The sequence below is a fragment of the Tachypleus tridentatus genome, chromosome 6 (assembly GCF_004210375.1).
Source record: "Tachypleus tridentatus isolate NWPU-2018 chromosome 6, ASM421037v1, whole genome shotgun sequence".
In the NCBI taxonomy this organism is placed as follows: domain Eukaryota; kingdom Metazoa; phylum Arthropoda; class Merostomata; order Xiphosura; family Limulidae; genus Tachypleus; species Tachypleus tridentatus.
Window position 1 is genome coordinate 100,408,314 of NC_134830.1, and position 14,816 is coordinate 100,423,129.

General features: G+C 28.1%; 1 protein-coding gene across 10 annotated transcripts in view; it reads right to left on the reverse strand.

Moving 5' to 3' along the window:
- LOC143253183 (H(+)/Cl(-) exchange transporter 5-like) overlaps positions 1-14,816 on the reverse strand; it is a 92,401-nt gene that overhangs the window by 18,464 nt on the left and 59,121 nt on the right. For all 10 annotated transcript variants that reach the window (XM_076506602.1, XM_076506600.1, XM_076506604.1 and 7 more), the window contains 7 exons: positions 14,181-14,322; positions 12,920-13,005; positions 11,047-11,168; positions 9,786-9,900; positions 8,714-8,809; positions 4,559-4,617; positions 664-771 (listed from right to left, as the gene is read on the reverse strand). In XM_076506602.1, coding sequence (XP_076362717.1) covers positions 664-771; positions 4,559-4,617; positions 8,714-8,809; positions 9,786-9,900; positions 11,047-11,168; positions 12,920-13,005; positions 14,181-14,322 — 728 coding nt within the window. The remainder of the gene's footprint in view (positions 1-663; positions 772-4,558; positions 4,618-8,713; positions 8,810-9,785; positions 9,901-11,046; positions 11,169-12,919; positions 13,006-14,180; positions 14,323-14,816) is intronic.

The window sequence follows — 14,816 nt, forward strand, 5'->3', positions numbered from 1 at the left end:
TTTTTTAAATTTTAAAAATGTTAGCCAGTTTGAAACTGAATGCTCATTAGCACAGATAAAAAAAAAAGGAATACTTCAAGAACCATTATACACAGTTGCTTTAAGGTTTAATTTTTCATAGATAAATAGTATTACAGCAAGACAAAGAAAACAAAATTTCAAAGAGTAATAGCTGTATCAAGATTTTAAACTCCTAAAGCAAAATAGTTCTAAAACTTAAACGATTTCCAGTTTCTTTTACAATGTGGTTGAAATATATACAAATCACTATTCTTTACATCTGTTTGTACTTCACAGTTTAGGGTAAGGCAATCACAAAAATATTATTCTAAAACTCCATATAATAACAATGAAGTTTTTGTTTATTCTCAAGTGTACTCTCACTGAGGGAAGGTCTCCTGGGTCTTTTTCCAAACTGATATATTTTTTTTTTATTGTAATGTTGCTCACACAGATATAAACAAAATTAACTGAAGAATAGAAATTACACTAAAGCTAATAATGTCTAATTTTGAAAAATTTTGAAAGAAAATGTTTTAAAGCTTTGTTTCACACAACCAATACTGATCTTGTCACACAAGGATAGATAAGCCAGTTCTGTTTTATATGCAGATTTTTTTAGTTTTTCAAAAAAAATAAATATATCATGTGAATATCCCTTACCTAATGCTAATGTAAGATCCTTTCTTAGTACAAAACCCACCAGATATTGAGATTCTTGGGAGACAACCACAGGAAATCCATTGTGGTCAGTAGACTTTAGAATGTTTTCTGCAAAACAGCCCAGCTTATACAAAAAATTCTTAAAGAAGAAACACTAGTATTATACATACAAATTCATTATTATACACACTAGAGATTGCTACACACCTTGACCACTTGTAGGTGATTGTGATAATACTTGAAGCACTATACTAAAAAAATTTGTATGGTCTCAGTGGCTAACAACTGAAAGCTGACATTCAGTTTAATTCATGACAATAAGGTGACTGAAATTTACTTTGGTGCATCAACTAAAAGCAACTCAATTTTTATCAAAATAAAGTACAGCTAAATAGTTTAATAACAATGTTAAAACAGTTTCAATATTTAACACTTTTTAGCAGTAGATTCTTTAACACATTTTCAATATCAGTATACTGAATTATTTCAAAATAATTTAAATATTGTAACTTACAAATGTTCAAGTCTGATGTTTTGACTAAGAAATTAAAAAGCTTTATAAATACTTAACATTTAATGAAATGTGTGTATAAATATACACATGTATTCCTTTTTTAAATATGCTTTGTTATATAGTTAGCAACATGCTTCAATGAATTAAGTTTTCCAATGTCCCTATTTAGCAAAATCCTAGCCACTGGAACAAGGTCAAAGAAAACAGCATAGTCATGAAAAATCATTTCACCTTGACACTAATAGTTTGATGAGTCACCAATTCAAGATGAACAAATATGGTGCGTTTGATAATACTCAGCGACACTAAATAAGACCCATGCACGAGTTCTTGTCTGAAAGTACAATTTTTTAAAGTTAAATGTACAAAACTACTTGTAATGTGCTTATATAGTTAATGGTATACTATTTAAGAACTGGGCTTAAGCTTATGTCACAATGTCGTACAAATTGCATTTTTATTTTTTATGAGTACTGAGTATAATGCAAATTACCTCTATTCTTTTGGTATACATAATGAGAGATGAGAGTCAAATTTTAATATGCTAATTTAATTAGAAAGGAAGTTAGTACAATTTTACATAAAAATGTAAAAATAAAATCCATGCAACTTCTAAATTATTCATCTTTATTATATAAAAGATAAAAATCTAACTTATTTGATAAAACATCAGAAACATTTAAATTATTTTTTTTTGTTACTCTACACAGTCAGTATGCTAGATTTCTTTCACTTCTAACACATTCACCAATCTTTCAGGTGTTCCAAAGAGAAGCAGTGGATTTGAGAACTCTCTTGTAATTAACTCATACTAAATTCCAACATACATTTTTACTTTTAATATTAACAAAGAGAAATTTAAATTTCAATACCTTTGCATTACATTATTACAATAGCTCTTTGAATTGATCAACTTAGATTATTAGTTTTACTGACTGGAAATGACAAACATTTAATCTAAAAATACTCTATAATTAAAGGTCACAGTGCTTTGCTAACCAATTTTGTCAAAGTTACAGAAAAAAATTCATGTTTAATAGTGATGTCAGTATCAAGGATATGTGATATACATAAAAAATGTCAAACAATACCAGAAGGAATGACAACATAATAATTCCTAAAGAGCTAGTTATTTAAATCAAGGTTCATTTTAGGATAGAGTTTTATTTCTCATTAAACATGGAACTGTTTTAATTTCATATTTCCTTTTCTGTAAAAAATAGTAAACAAGTGAACTGTATATTATAAAAACTCTAATTTATTGAATTTGCAAAACAATTTACACAATTTTTTCTTTAAAATCATTACTCATGCCATTTATCATTCATCTTTTAATGTACAAAGCTTCCAAGTTAAAACTAGGGAAAAATCAAGTTCAAGTATAATAAGAGTAGTAATTATGAAGAGAAAACATATCCCAGCTATGAAATCGTAATTGCATAATAATTTTCACTAAAACAAAAAAATGTAGCTGAACTACATATTCATTTCTAAAGATTTTCAATCAAGTAACAGCCATTAATACATAACTTACAACTTACAATAAGTACCTAAAATTACATTAAGAATTTGATTACATAAGTTATATATAAATCTAAAAACAAAAAAGTGATTCAGACTAAATGTAATATTTATATACAGGGTGTCAAAGAAGTCTAGGCCCATTGGAAAAAATATACAAATGCTTAATTCATTTATTATTTCAATTCCATGCCAGTAACAGTCATCAGCATATCAATTCTAAGTATTCTCTGCCATCAAGTATTCTCTTTCCTAAAATATGTACAACTGACATTAGAAATGTGTTTGTTTAGCTTTAAGAATATAATGTTTATTTTCCCTATGAATCTAAACTTCTGAAACACCTTGTATTTTAGCTTTAAAATCAGTTTATCTGTTCAAAAATTACTTGACAATTAAGGTTTGTTGTTCAAACAATGTTTAGGTTTCATATGAAAATTATAACCCTTTCATGACAAGTCATGGATCAAAGACCATGTCACCTCACTTGTTGACTTGAATCCAAAATTTTACTGAACTACTATTTCATTAATTTATGTTAATAAGTTCGAAATCAAACTGTATATTACAATTCAAACTTTAATATTATATACAAGTTAATTTCTTAACTTAAAAGTAAGTATTAAAAGAACACACCTACATATTGATTTTTGGGAGTCGCATGGTATGTTGAATGCAACACTGGTTGAAATTAGATGTTTGTAATGTCAAAATACAAAGTCTTAAGTTTTGTAGAAATTAAGAACTCAAATTAAAAATATTGACAAACTAGAATATAAAATTAAAATTTCATATCTTTTTATTTTGCTGATGCATGGCTTATATACTAACTTAAACACAGTAGCCCTGTTCACCTCTTTCCATTGTTGGAAAGTCCCTTATATATACTAACTTCAATAGTTTTGTAAAAACCAATTTACAGCTTAGAATGTCCCCATAATGGTTTTCTCAGCCAATTTAAACCATTAAAAAGACTACCACATTTTTTTCAAACCAAGATTTCAAGGAGATAGTTTGTGTCTTTAGTCTGATCAAAGTGTTATATTCTTTTTAGACCTAAATACAGCTTAGCTACTAAACTTGATAAATTACAGTGGAAGTCTATGGTATTGATATAATAATTTATGATTTTTTGGTTATTCAACGGTATACAGAAAACCTAAAAATATTGTTTCATATCCTTCATGTGCAAAATTTTAAAAGGCTTAACAATCTATGTCTAGCAGCAAAGGTCAAAGCTAAAAGAGAGAATTGTTTATTTCACTTTTTTTATTTATTGTTCTGCATTTATGAAAAATACATTTAATAACTTATTTCTAAATAGTAATAATCTGTGTGTGTACATGATGTACAACAACTGAAACATGACTGTATATTACAAAATACTAGTCCACTAAACCACAACCATGACAGGGTCACTTTATAAAGACTAAAGGTCAGTTTTACATTATTAGATATGGTACCATGACTGCACAAAAACTACTTCAATGCAAGTTATGTAATGTTAGCCAGGCATAATTGGTAGGTCAAAATAAAAAAAATATTCTTGCTATATTTTGCATATACAAGAACCTGATTAACACACTGATAAACCGGAACAGCAAAACACTGTGTTTAAAACACACTGAATCTTAACATTTTGTCATGTCAACACAATATACCAGATAACCAATTCATAAGATGTGTTGCCCATTCTTTTTATTATGAAAACACACTAGTATAGATTAAAAGCTGAGTCCCGATCAAATGTCCACTACTTTACAAAAAGTTCAATTGCACAGAAAGTGTTTGTTAAAACTATTCATGATTTATATAGTTCCATTTATTAAGAAATAAGACATGCAACTTAATACCACTCACCAATATTATCCACAGTCATACTGTCTTGTGTAATGACACAAAGAGGACCCTCATTCCTCCTAAGATGGAAAAAAATTAAAATTAAGATCACACGTCTAATCTTATTACTACTGAAACAAATTTGAAGTGATACATTCTACTTGTGAGAATCACTATTCTTATAAAGTTATAATTATCATTTGTGATACATTCTTCATGCATTCATTCTATAGTATTTGAAAACATTAATATGTTATAGACAATTTTTCTCAGTTAAAGTAATATTAATAATGCACTTGATTTTTGTTTGATTAAGTGAAAACAATTTTTAACATAAGCAGTTCTCCTAAGAGCAGCCTGTTACAAGTATATCATCACTACCATATACAAATAATTGTACAAAACAATTGTATATTACTTTCTCACAATATTACAATGAATTATTGTTAATTTTGTTTCTTTTGGAATTTCACACAAAACTATATGAGGGCTATATGCACTAGCCATATTACCACCCACCACCAACTCTTGAGTTACTCATTTACCAACGAGTAGTAGGATTATAACACCCCCATGGCTGAGAGGGCAGGTATGTTTGGTGGGATTGGGATTCAAATCTGCAAAACTCAGATTGCAAGTCAAGCACTTTTAACCACCTGGTCATGCAATTCTTGTTAATGACACTTAAGAAATAATTAATTCTTGAACAATAAAATTTTTCCAAATTTACATATTCAAGCTTCAATATTAAAGTATTTTTAATTTCTATTGTACAATCTACAATAAATGTTAGGTTTATCTTTCTAAAATTTATCAGTTAGAGGCAGTTTTGATTAGATATACACTGAATAAGAAGTTTAGACATATTTCAAAACTATACTCTTTTAAGTATGGCCCACTAACTTCACAATGGAGGAAAAAAAGATCAGAAAAAAAAGAGACAATGTAACCTTCAAAACCTTCCAAATAAATATAAAAGTTCGTATCTGTAATTACCTTTATCCTAACAATACAGTTTATTCTTCAGTCATCATACAAATCATCAAAGTATAATGAAAAGTTGTAATATCAGAAATAAAATAAGCAGTGGTACTCTTTTCCTTCATTACTGGTCACAAAGTTTCAAAGTACTTCTCTTGAAAGTTTGAGCTGATAAACATTTCACATACATTTTCCACATATTTTACTATCAATGACTAAAATAAAAATCAACTGAAAATGAAGCAACTAATCACCACTTGTGTTATTAGATTGTTTACGTGACACTGTGATACAATATTCTTGAGAGCAACAAGCCAACTTGATCCCTGCTCCAAAAGCACAGTGCGGAATTATCAACTTACGCATCTTACAGTGTTCACTGTTTACAACAAAAATTTCTCAGTGTAATAAAATTGCACTTTGAATTTGTGAAAATGTTTATTATATAGTTTGGAGCTGATCCAATATACATCACAACTGTTTAAGTACTGGTCATCCTCATAGGATGTTTGAAATATATCAGTATACTACATAGGCATACAAATATATTTATGTGCATGGTTATAAAATTCTCTTTCCTTTTCAGCAAACCTTTTCAAGAACTAATAAATAATACTATTTATTCACAAATACTTAAATTTTAGTTATTTTTAATAAAACATAGGAAAACAGATAAAAAATACTTGAAAAATCAACATTCTAAATACTTACAGTAATACAAGATTTTACGCTTGTGCATCATATGTGCTAAGACTCACTGTAAGCCTTGATTATTTTTCCATAAAAAGGAGGTTTAAGAGATATTAATTTTTGTAGGCTTCAAATATAGAACTTAGAAAACAAAACAATTATCACCTTACTATATAAGTGCACAAACTCTTAATAAAAAGAATTAGGTGGGAGTAGACAAGAGGTTTCTAACGAATGAAGTAGTGGAAAGAGCCATTTACCTAGATTGGCTCAAATTATTGACATCTCAGCAAATGCTATCAAATGAAAGAAATGAGAGGTTCTTATTTTATATTCTAGCTTTATTATATTTCATGTTTGGGTTTCTAATTTGTTAATCACTGTACACATTGTAGAGTAGGCAATAAGACAGCAGGATGTTATGCGACAGAAAATATTAATATTTGGTACTTTTTCTTCATATTTAATTTAAAATTAAGAAATTAAAACATACATAATATTAACATTTTAATTATAAACAGTGTTTTAATGTCAATTTCATTTATACAAGTAACTTCACTGTTACTTATTAAAATAACTTGGAAATAACTCTAAAATATCATAGTATAAACTTTTTAACTTGTCAACAGCAAAAGGGTTAACCCTATTATCACAGGTTAAAGGTCAAAAACTATGTCATTGTGTTTGCTGACTTGCATTCAAAATTTTATCATTTTATAAATTTATGTCAATAAGTTTGGTATCAAATTGTACATTATAATTCCAATTTTAGTATTATACATTAGTTAATTTCTAAATTTAAAAGTAGATATTAAGATAACACACTTAAATATCAGTTTTTCTGTCATGTGGTATGTTGAATGTTTCTGATGTTAAAATACAAAGTCTATTGTTTTGTATAAATTAGGAATTCAAATTACCAATATAAAACCTAGAATATAAATTAATAAACTCATAACCTTCATATTTGTTAAGATATTGTTTCATGTACTGAATCAAACTCACCTGTTTCAATTTTGAGACAATTATGTAAACCTACTTACATCTATGGCATGTTATTAACCAATCAGAAGCTCAGAATGCCTCATAAATTACATTGATTCTTTGTAAATTATTTTCACTCTGGATTCAACGAGAATAAGTTGACCCTTTTGTTTGTTTTTTTATTTTCATGCAAAGCTACTGGAGGGCTATCTGCACTAGCCATCCCTAATTTAGCAGTATAAGACTAGAGTGAAGGCAGCTAGTCATCACCACCCACCACCAATTCTTGGGCTACTCTTTTACTAACAAATAGTGGGATTGACTGTAACATTACTGTAATGCCCCCAGAGCTAAAAGAGCAAGCATGTTTGGTGTGATGGGGATTTGAACCTGCGACCCTCAGATAACAAGTCAAACACCTTAACCCACCTGGCCATGCTGGGCCAAAGTTCACACTTTAATGAGCTCAATATATATATTTTTTAAGACCCAAAGTTTAGCTACTAAGTTTGCTAAATTATAGTGAAATTCTATGGTATTGATATAGTTATTTATAACTATCGGTTACTTCAAATGTGTATGTTAAACCTTAAAAAAATTTCCTTTCACATCCTCAACATACGAAATTCGATAAGGTTCAGCAACCCATGGCAAGCAGAAAATCAATACAAAGGTTGTAACTAAAAGAAATAACTGTTTGTTAAACTTGTTTATTTGTTGTTCTACATTTTAATAAAAACAAGTTTAAGAACAAATTTGTAAATCTTAATAATTTATATACAAATATATATTATAACTGAAATGTGACTGTACTTTCCAAAATACTAGTCCACTAAAATACAGCCAAAACAGGTTACTTTGTAAAAGCTTATTTGATACTCTTGGTTACAAGCAGGACTGAAAGATAAATATAATACACACATATATATACATATATAAATGTTCTAAGATTTAAGCAATTCAGACAAAACATTTGTTTTCGTGTTATAATCTGTAACCATTCTAGAATGAAAAAGCAAAACTTATATTTATTTCATAATATTTTATAGTGGTTACAAGACTCACCAAACTGAGAGACCCCCATTTAGTTAAATTACAGAAACCAACACACAAAATATAAAGTTTTACTGAAAACAAGTGTTTCCAATGTAATTAGTATGTATTTGATATTATACAAATATGTCTGAAATTTTTGGGATAAAAAATAGTTTTTTAATCAAAACAAGAAAATCACTTTGCATTCATATTTGTAGGAAATAGACTTGATAATTTAACAAACAAATTTTCAGTAAAAATTTTGATTTTTTATGTACAAGACTTGTAATTATTATCACAACTCTACCAAATTTTGTGAAGATACACAAGTTATGGTGTAATTACTTAATTTGTGCAAATGTGAATATGAATTTAAATATATTATGTCAAGCCCATTGCAAAAGGATCAAATAAAATAATAGCAATTAAAATAATAAAAGTTTCTTACTATTTGAGTAAATAACAATGCAGAAGTTGAAAGCTTACCTGGGTGTCATTATATCTGTAGCTAATGCTGTGTATGTATACTCCTCTTTACTATCAAGAAATGGATAACCATTCAAGTTAATGTGGGCATCATAGCTGCATAATCATCAAAGATTACAACCACTTGATACTTATTATTTAAATATAAAGAACTGTCCATTTAAGGCTAAGTGACTTGTTTGAACAATTTTATTCTATGATTAAACTAGACTTGAATTTAAAACATATACTGCAAACTGTGTTATCATGCTATGTTTATCACTTGAAACATATTAAATCAAAACAACTTGTCATGTAATCCCCAATTTTGTTCATGCAGTTATTGTCCATGCTTCAAAGTTTAGGTTCTACAATTACTTTAAAAGGCTTATTGCTTCTGTATTAAAAATAAAATAAATTGAATTTCAAAACATATGAAATTGTGAATTGTCTACTTAAGCAATTTAAACAAGATTAACCTCTATTTTTTTAAATAATAAGTTATCAAACTACTTAAATGAGAACTCCATATCTCACACATCCAGAATTTACATGACCACATTTGTTCAAAACAATGTTAAATCCACTTTTCTGCTGCCAAATTTATGATCCTGATAGAGCCTGTCATAATCTCAGATATGAAATCCATTGTGTATTTGCAATCATTTGCATGACATATATTTTTATATTACTTCTTTAAAGGTTATCTTTTGTTAATGTTTTAATAAAAACATAACAGTGAAGTACATATAAATATCAAGAAGTAGAGTTTTGGCCAAGCACATACTACATTTAGTAAAAATCTTTTGAGTTAATACCCCCAATTCCAAGCACAGGAGAAGCGTGTATTGTTATATTTTTAAGCAATGAATTAGTTACATGCATCTTTTATTACACTAATTAACCACAGAAGTCTGTAACTGACAAAGGTAATTACAGGCATTTGAATTATTTATAACTACTATCAATCAGTTCCTATCAGAACTTAGAAACTTTTCTGTACTTGCTGCATTTGCTTGATACTAAAAGACTAATCAAATCAAATATAAGTTTGTGATAATAAAATACAAATTTAAAAAGTAAAAAAGGATACATTCCTCTTCTTCCAAAAGCATCTCCTACCCACTTACTTGCCATGACAGCAGCCATAAGTGGCACAATATACTTCACACTACCAGTTAACTCAAACATGATCACCACTAAAGATACTAAATAGAACAAAAAGAAGAAATTATAATGTGTGTAATTTTTCAAAATGTATTATGAAAAACAAGAGCAGACTTTAAGTTGTTGTTTTTTTTAATCCACTAACACATTTAGTAAATAATGTAAACTGGAAATTAAGATAATATTTAACAAATATCTGTTTAAAGTATTTCTTTCTAAACTGGTTAGAAAGTGTTAAATTTCCAGAAAGACAAAAATGAGTTGACAGTTTAAGATATACATAAATATGTATTAAAGCATGCTTTATTGCATCCAAAAAAGTGGATCTTAAAAGATCTTGGAAATGTAACTTTTTGGTTTTCATTTGTATTTGTGACTGCCTGTAGAGTTGTGTTTCCACTAAAGGTAAAGCTCTAGTTCATGAGTTTTAAGCAAGTTTGAGAGTTATAAAAGCTGTAATAAAATTATTCTACACCTTTGACATATGTTTATTACATGTAATTGAGAATACAGTGCTTAAAAATTGAATTTATGATTTACTTTAGGTTAATTTTCATCATGACTGTTTATAAAAATATATGAAAATTATTTCTGTCTTAAACTTACAAGAATTACAAAATAAGCAAATTAAATTTTCTTTATTACCTGATGTACCTTCAGAGCACATTTATTAGTGTTAATTTAAAAACTCAAGTGCATTGCAAGCTTACATATTAGATTTTATCTAGTATATAATTTTTAAATTTTGTAAACAGAAAAAAAAATTACACCACCACTTTTAATTTGTCATTAAGTGAATTACTTAATATAATTGTTATTCCTGTATTTACATATTCCCTTACATCTTTTACATTTATTTATTTATGAAATCAGTTATTAAAATATTAGGTAGCCTTTATTAGATAATGCAAGTTACAAATAACAGAACATACACACAAGTCCTCTTTAAAAGTATAAGGCTACTGTTAAACAACAATGCCCAAAGTAACAGAATTGTAGTTAAGTTAGTATTTAACTTTAATAACCAATAACAAATTTTCTTGTCTTAGATAACCTTATTAGCAAGCATAAATTCCACACACTTTTAGGAATTATAACAAACTAGAAGTGAATACACAACGTTTTAAAAATAAAATTTAAAATAATATAAATTTTCTTATTTGTGAACTCCAAGTGCTTTATTATACCTGTCATTCTTGTGACTCCTCCAAGACATGCTGCAGCACCTACCATGGCATACAGCCCAGGAGACAAGCAATTTTCACCAGTGGAGCAAGCTCCTTGAAATACCCATAGGTGAGGGTAATGGCTATTATTATACAGAAATACAAAGAACCAATTTCAAATCACATACCTGAATTACATATGAAAAAATTTCATCTGCAAACATGTAGAGATTTTATCATTTGGAATAACACAAGAGGAAATTGTGATAAAAAGATACACACACACATAAATATGGAAACACCTAATAGATGAAAATTAAAAGATTAAAGGACAAAATTTTGAAAGTATACAATAATTTAACACTTTATAATCTTCATAAAACCTTTACGTTTCTATTTTTCATTTTATCATCTTCCAAAATTAAATATGCCATTAACATAACACTTCTAATTAAGTTTTCATATATAAATTGTGTTTCAATTACTTATAATTAAAATATAAAATAAGGAAACTTTAATTTTTTTTTAAATAGTATTTGAGACCTTTGGAATATCACACCTGTCACTTCTTGTAGTATAGTTAAAAGGAATTTTCAAGAATAACCAGAAAACCAAAATAACCAAAAATAAGCTGTGTTTGTTATATTCATCAGATGAAACCTTTCAACTAAATAATAAGTTGCATATCCAAAAAATATTTTTCTCTGTATAAACCGTTGAAACAGAAAAATGTAATAAATGAAGTTTAATTTTCTACAAAACACATGCAGCAAAATACAAAATAATCAACCTATTGTTTTAATCATCTGAATTCAAGTATTGATTTTGCACTAAAATCTGGATACTTTTTTTTTTGTAATTAAGCACAAAGATACATTGTCGACCACAGGTATTGAAACCTGGTGTTTAGTATTTTCAGTCTGCAGACAAAGCACTGTGCCACTGGGGAACAATTGGATATAGATTCACAGTCAAAATATCTGGATGAATAACATTAAAAGCTTGTTTTTGGTGACATATAAGTAAATTTTAAATGTAAAATAAATTCCTAAAACTAGTTATAAAACCTTCTAAATATTTTGACCCCATCTAGTGTTTTCTTTAGTGTCTACTGATTTAGTGCTGTCATACAAAAAAAATTCTGACAAATTTATTACTCGGCAACTATGTTTTAAAGTTGAACCATAGCCAAAAAGGAAGAAAAAAGATGACAATGAGAAACTTTTCCAAGTTTCTTTATTACCCCAGAAATCTTTACATTAGGAATTAAAAGTTTAGTTTTTACGCAATTGAAACTCAGCAGTATCCAGGTCAACAGCAAGTTTTTAAAAGCAGCATGGAATGTAAATAAAAGTAAACCATACGTAGGGAATGTAGAAAATTTTAAGAAAAACCCACTCCTAAACAGGTACTTCTCAGGTATTTTAATAGATTTCAGATTGTCAGTCATCTGACACAGTATATTCAGTCAAAAACACAACCAAGGTTATCTAGAAGGAACATCTGGGGAGTAGCCCTATCAATGCAAGGATCAAAGTTATTCATATTTAAGTGTTAGAACTCCATCATTATTTTATAAAATTTGTAACTAAGTTAAGGATGAATAAATGTGTACGAGTTAAACAGTACTTCACCAGCACTTAAAACCAACAACTTAGTTTCTAACCATAATGCAACATCATTATTGGGTTGTGTTACTAATTTAATAAGGCTAAATAAGAAAAAATATATTACTGAACAGTTAAACTAGAAAAAAGATTGTTTACTAGACCCAAGACATCTTTCAAATAAGGCTTTTGTTTTCTTAAAAGTCTTAGAATACTGTTTTAAAACTTTGCATTATATGCAAAGAATTGAGAAAACAAAAACAAAAGTGGATGTTATATATACTTACTATGCTAGTTGTTCCATACCAATTCCTACCATTCGACCCATTATGGCACCCATGACCAAACTTGGAATAAACAAACCAGTTGGTACCTATTTATACAACTTAAGCATAAAAATTATTGAAACAAATGTTATTTTATATAATAATGACAGAAAATGTATTCAGAAAAGTACATAAACCTGGAGTCAGAAATCCTTCAAAAAAGAAGAGCTTTTTTTTTGTTTGTTAATAAATGCCTGCTTTGAAATGATCTTCCAGCTGATTGATATAGACAACACCAGCAAGACAGCTCTTAATATATTTTATTCCCTTATGGGACTAAAAACTTAATTTTGCATGTGGGACTGAAGAGGAACAACTGTTTCTGAATGCTTTTGCTTACTTTATTTCTGATAGGTAATCCCCCCCTCTCAATAATTTCATAAACAAAAATAAATTGAAAACTATTAATAATATGCATGAAACATAAGACTAAACACTAGATAACATTCAGTTATTACAATACATAATGTTACCAGTCGGATTTCATGTAAACCGACATGAAAGGTATCTATGCTAACCATACCTAACTTTAAAGCAATAGACTAGAGGGAAGGTACTAAGTCAACATCACCCACTGCTATTGTTGTCAGATCGGGTAGTAGAATTTGAGTGTCAAATTATAATTTAATCACAATCCCAGAGTACCAAAAAGAATTTTCGTATTGGCAGTAGTGAGTCAAATCATAGAATCTCACTTCTACATATCTGACACACCAACCATTCAGTATTTAATTTCCAGGAAATTATATAGACACATTCATACAGATTGTTTTCTATTAACTTTAACATGATCATTTTTCATTTTAACCTTAACCTTTTGTATACAGCTGTTAAAACCTAACTAATTTCTTCTTTGGTGATAGATACAGTCAAATTTAGTGAAGCTGCTTTCTGAAACAAGCAATAGATAAAGCAACTTTTTGTTAACCTGGTTAATTAGATATATTACTATTAACTTCATTTCTGGAAGTGGAATCATACAGTAGACCTAAAAATTTGATAGTAATAATTCTCTTTAATGATTATAATCTTTAAAATGTGTAAGTATTAACTACTAACAAATTAGTTAAACTTTTTACGATTAGGATATTAACAAAATTCAGCATGGTATTCTACAGTAGAAAGTAAGAAAACTATTTTCTTAAACCAAGATCTTTAACATTATTCAATGTTGAGAAATTACATCTGAGCGTTTTAACGATTAACGTCAAACCATATTCACCTTGATTCCAAAAGTAAAAATTGTGATACACAGTTTGAAGATTAAGGCTAATGTTAGTAATCCCAAAGACTTGTGCACACCTGGTCCTGCCTCAGCTATCTTTATCCTGCTGTTAACGTTTGTGAAGTTCCTGTTGTAATCACTGAAAAAGTAGTATACAATTTTGCAAGATTCACTCACTATGGATAATATAAAAATAAATGAATTATATAATATAATTTAATATTCAAATTTCCAGCCTCCTTTTATCCCACAGGTTACATGACAAAAATGATTACGAATTACAGAAACACTTTAAGATGATTTTACATCCAAAACAAAAAATTCCAGTTATTCATTTTTCTCAGTAGAAATGACATCACTAACACTTCCATACTTATTAAGTGGAATAACAATATAAAAGAAAATAACTGTACACTTTATCAGCTTTAGTAAGGACTAGAAAATCATTAATAACATTAATAATGAAATATTGTAGATACAAAACAGCCAGTGTTAATTCATTTTATTTAAAATATAAGTAGCACACTCAGCAACATTTTTTTTCAAAATTTTAATTTTCACTCTCATCAAAAAATTTATATATATATATATATATATTATTTAATATATATAATAATGGAATAAGTCTAAATA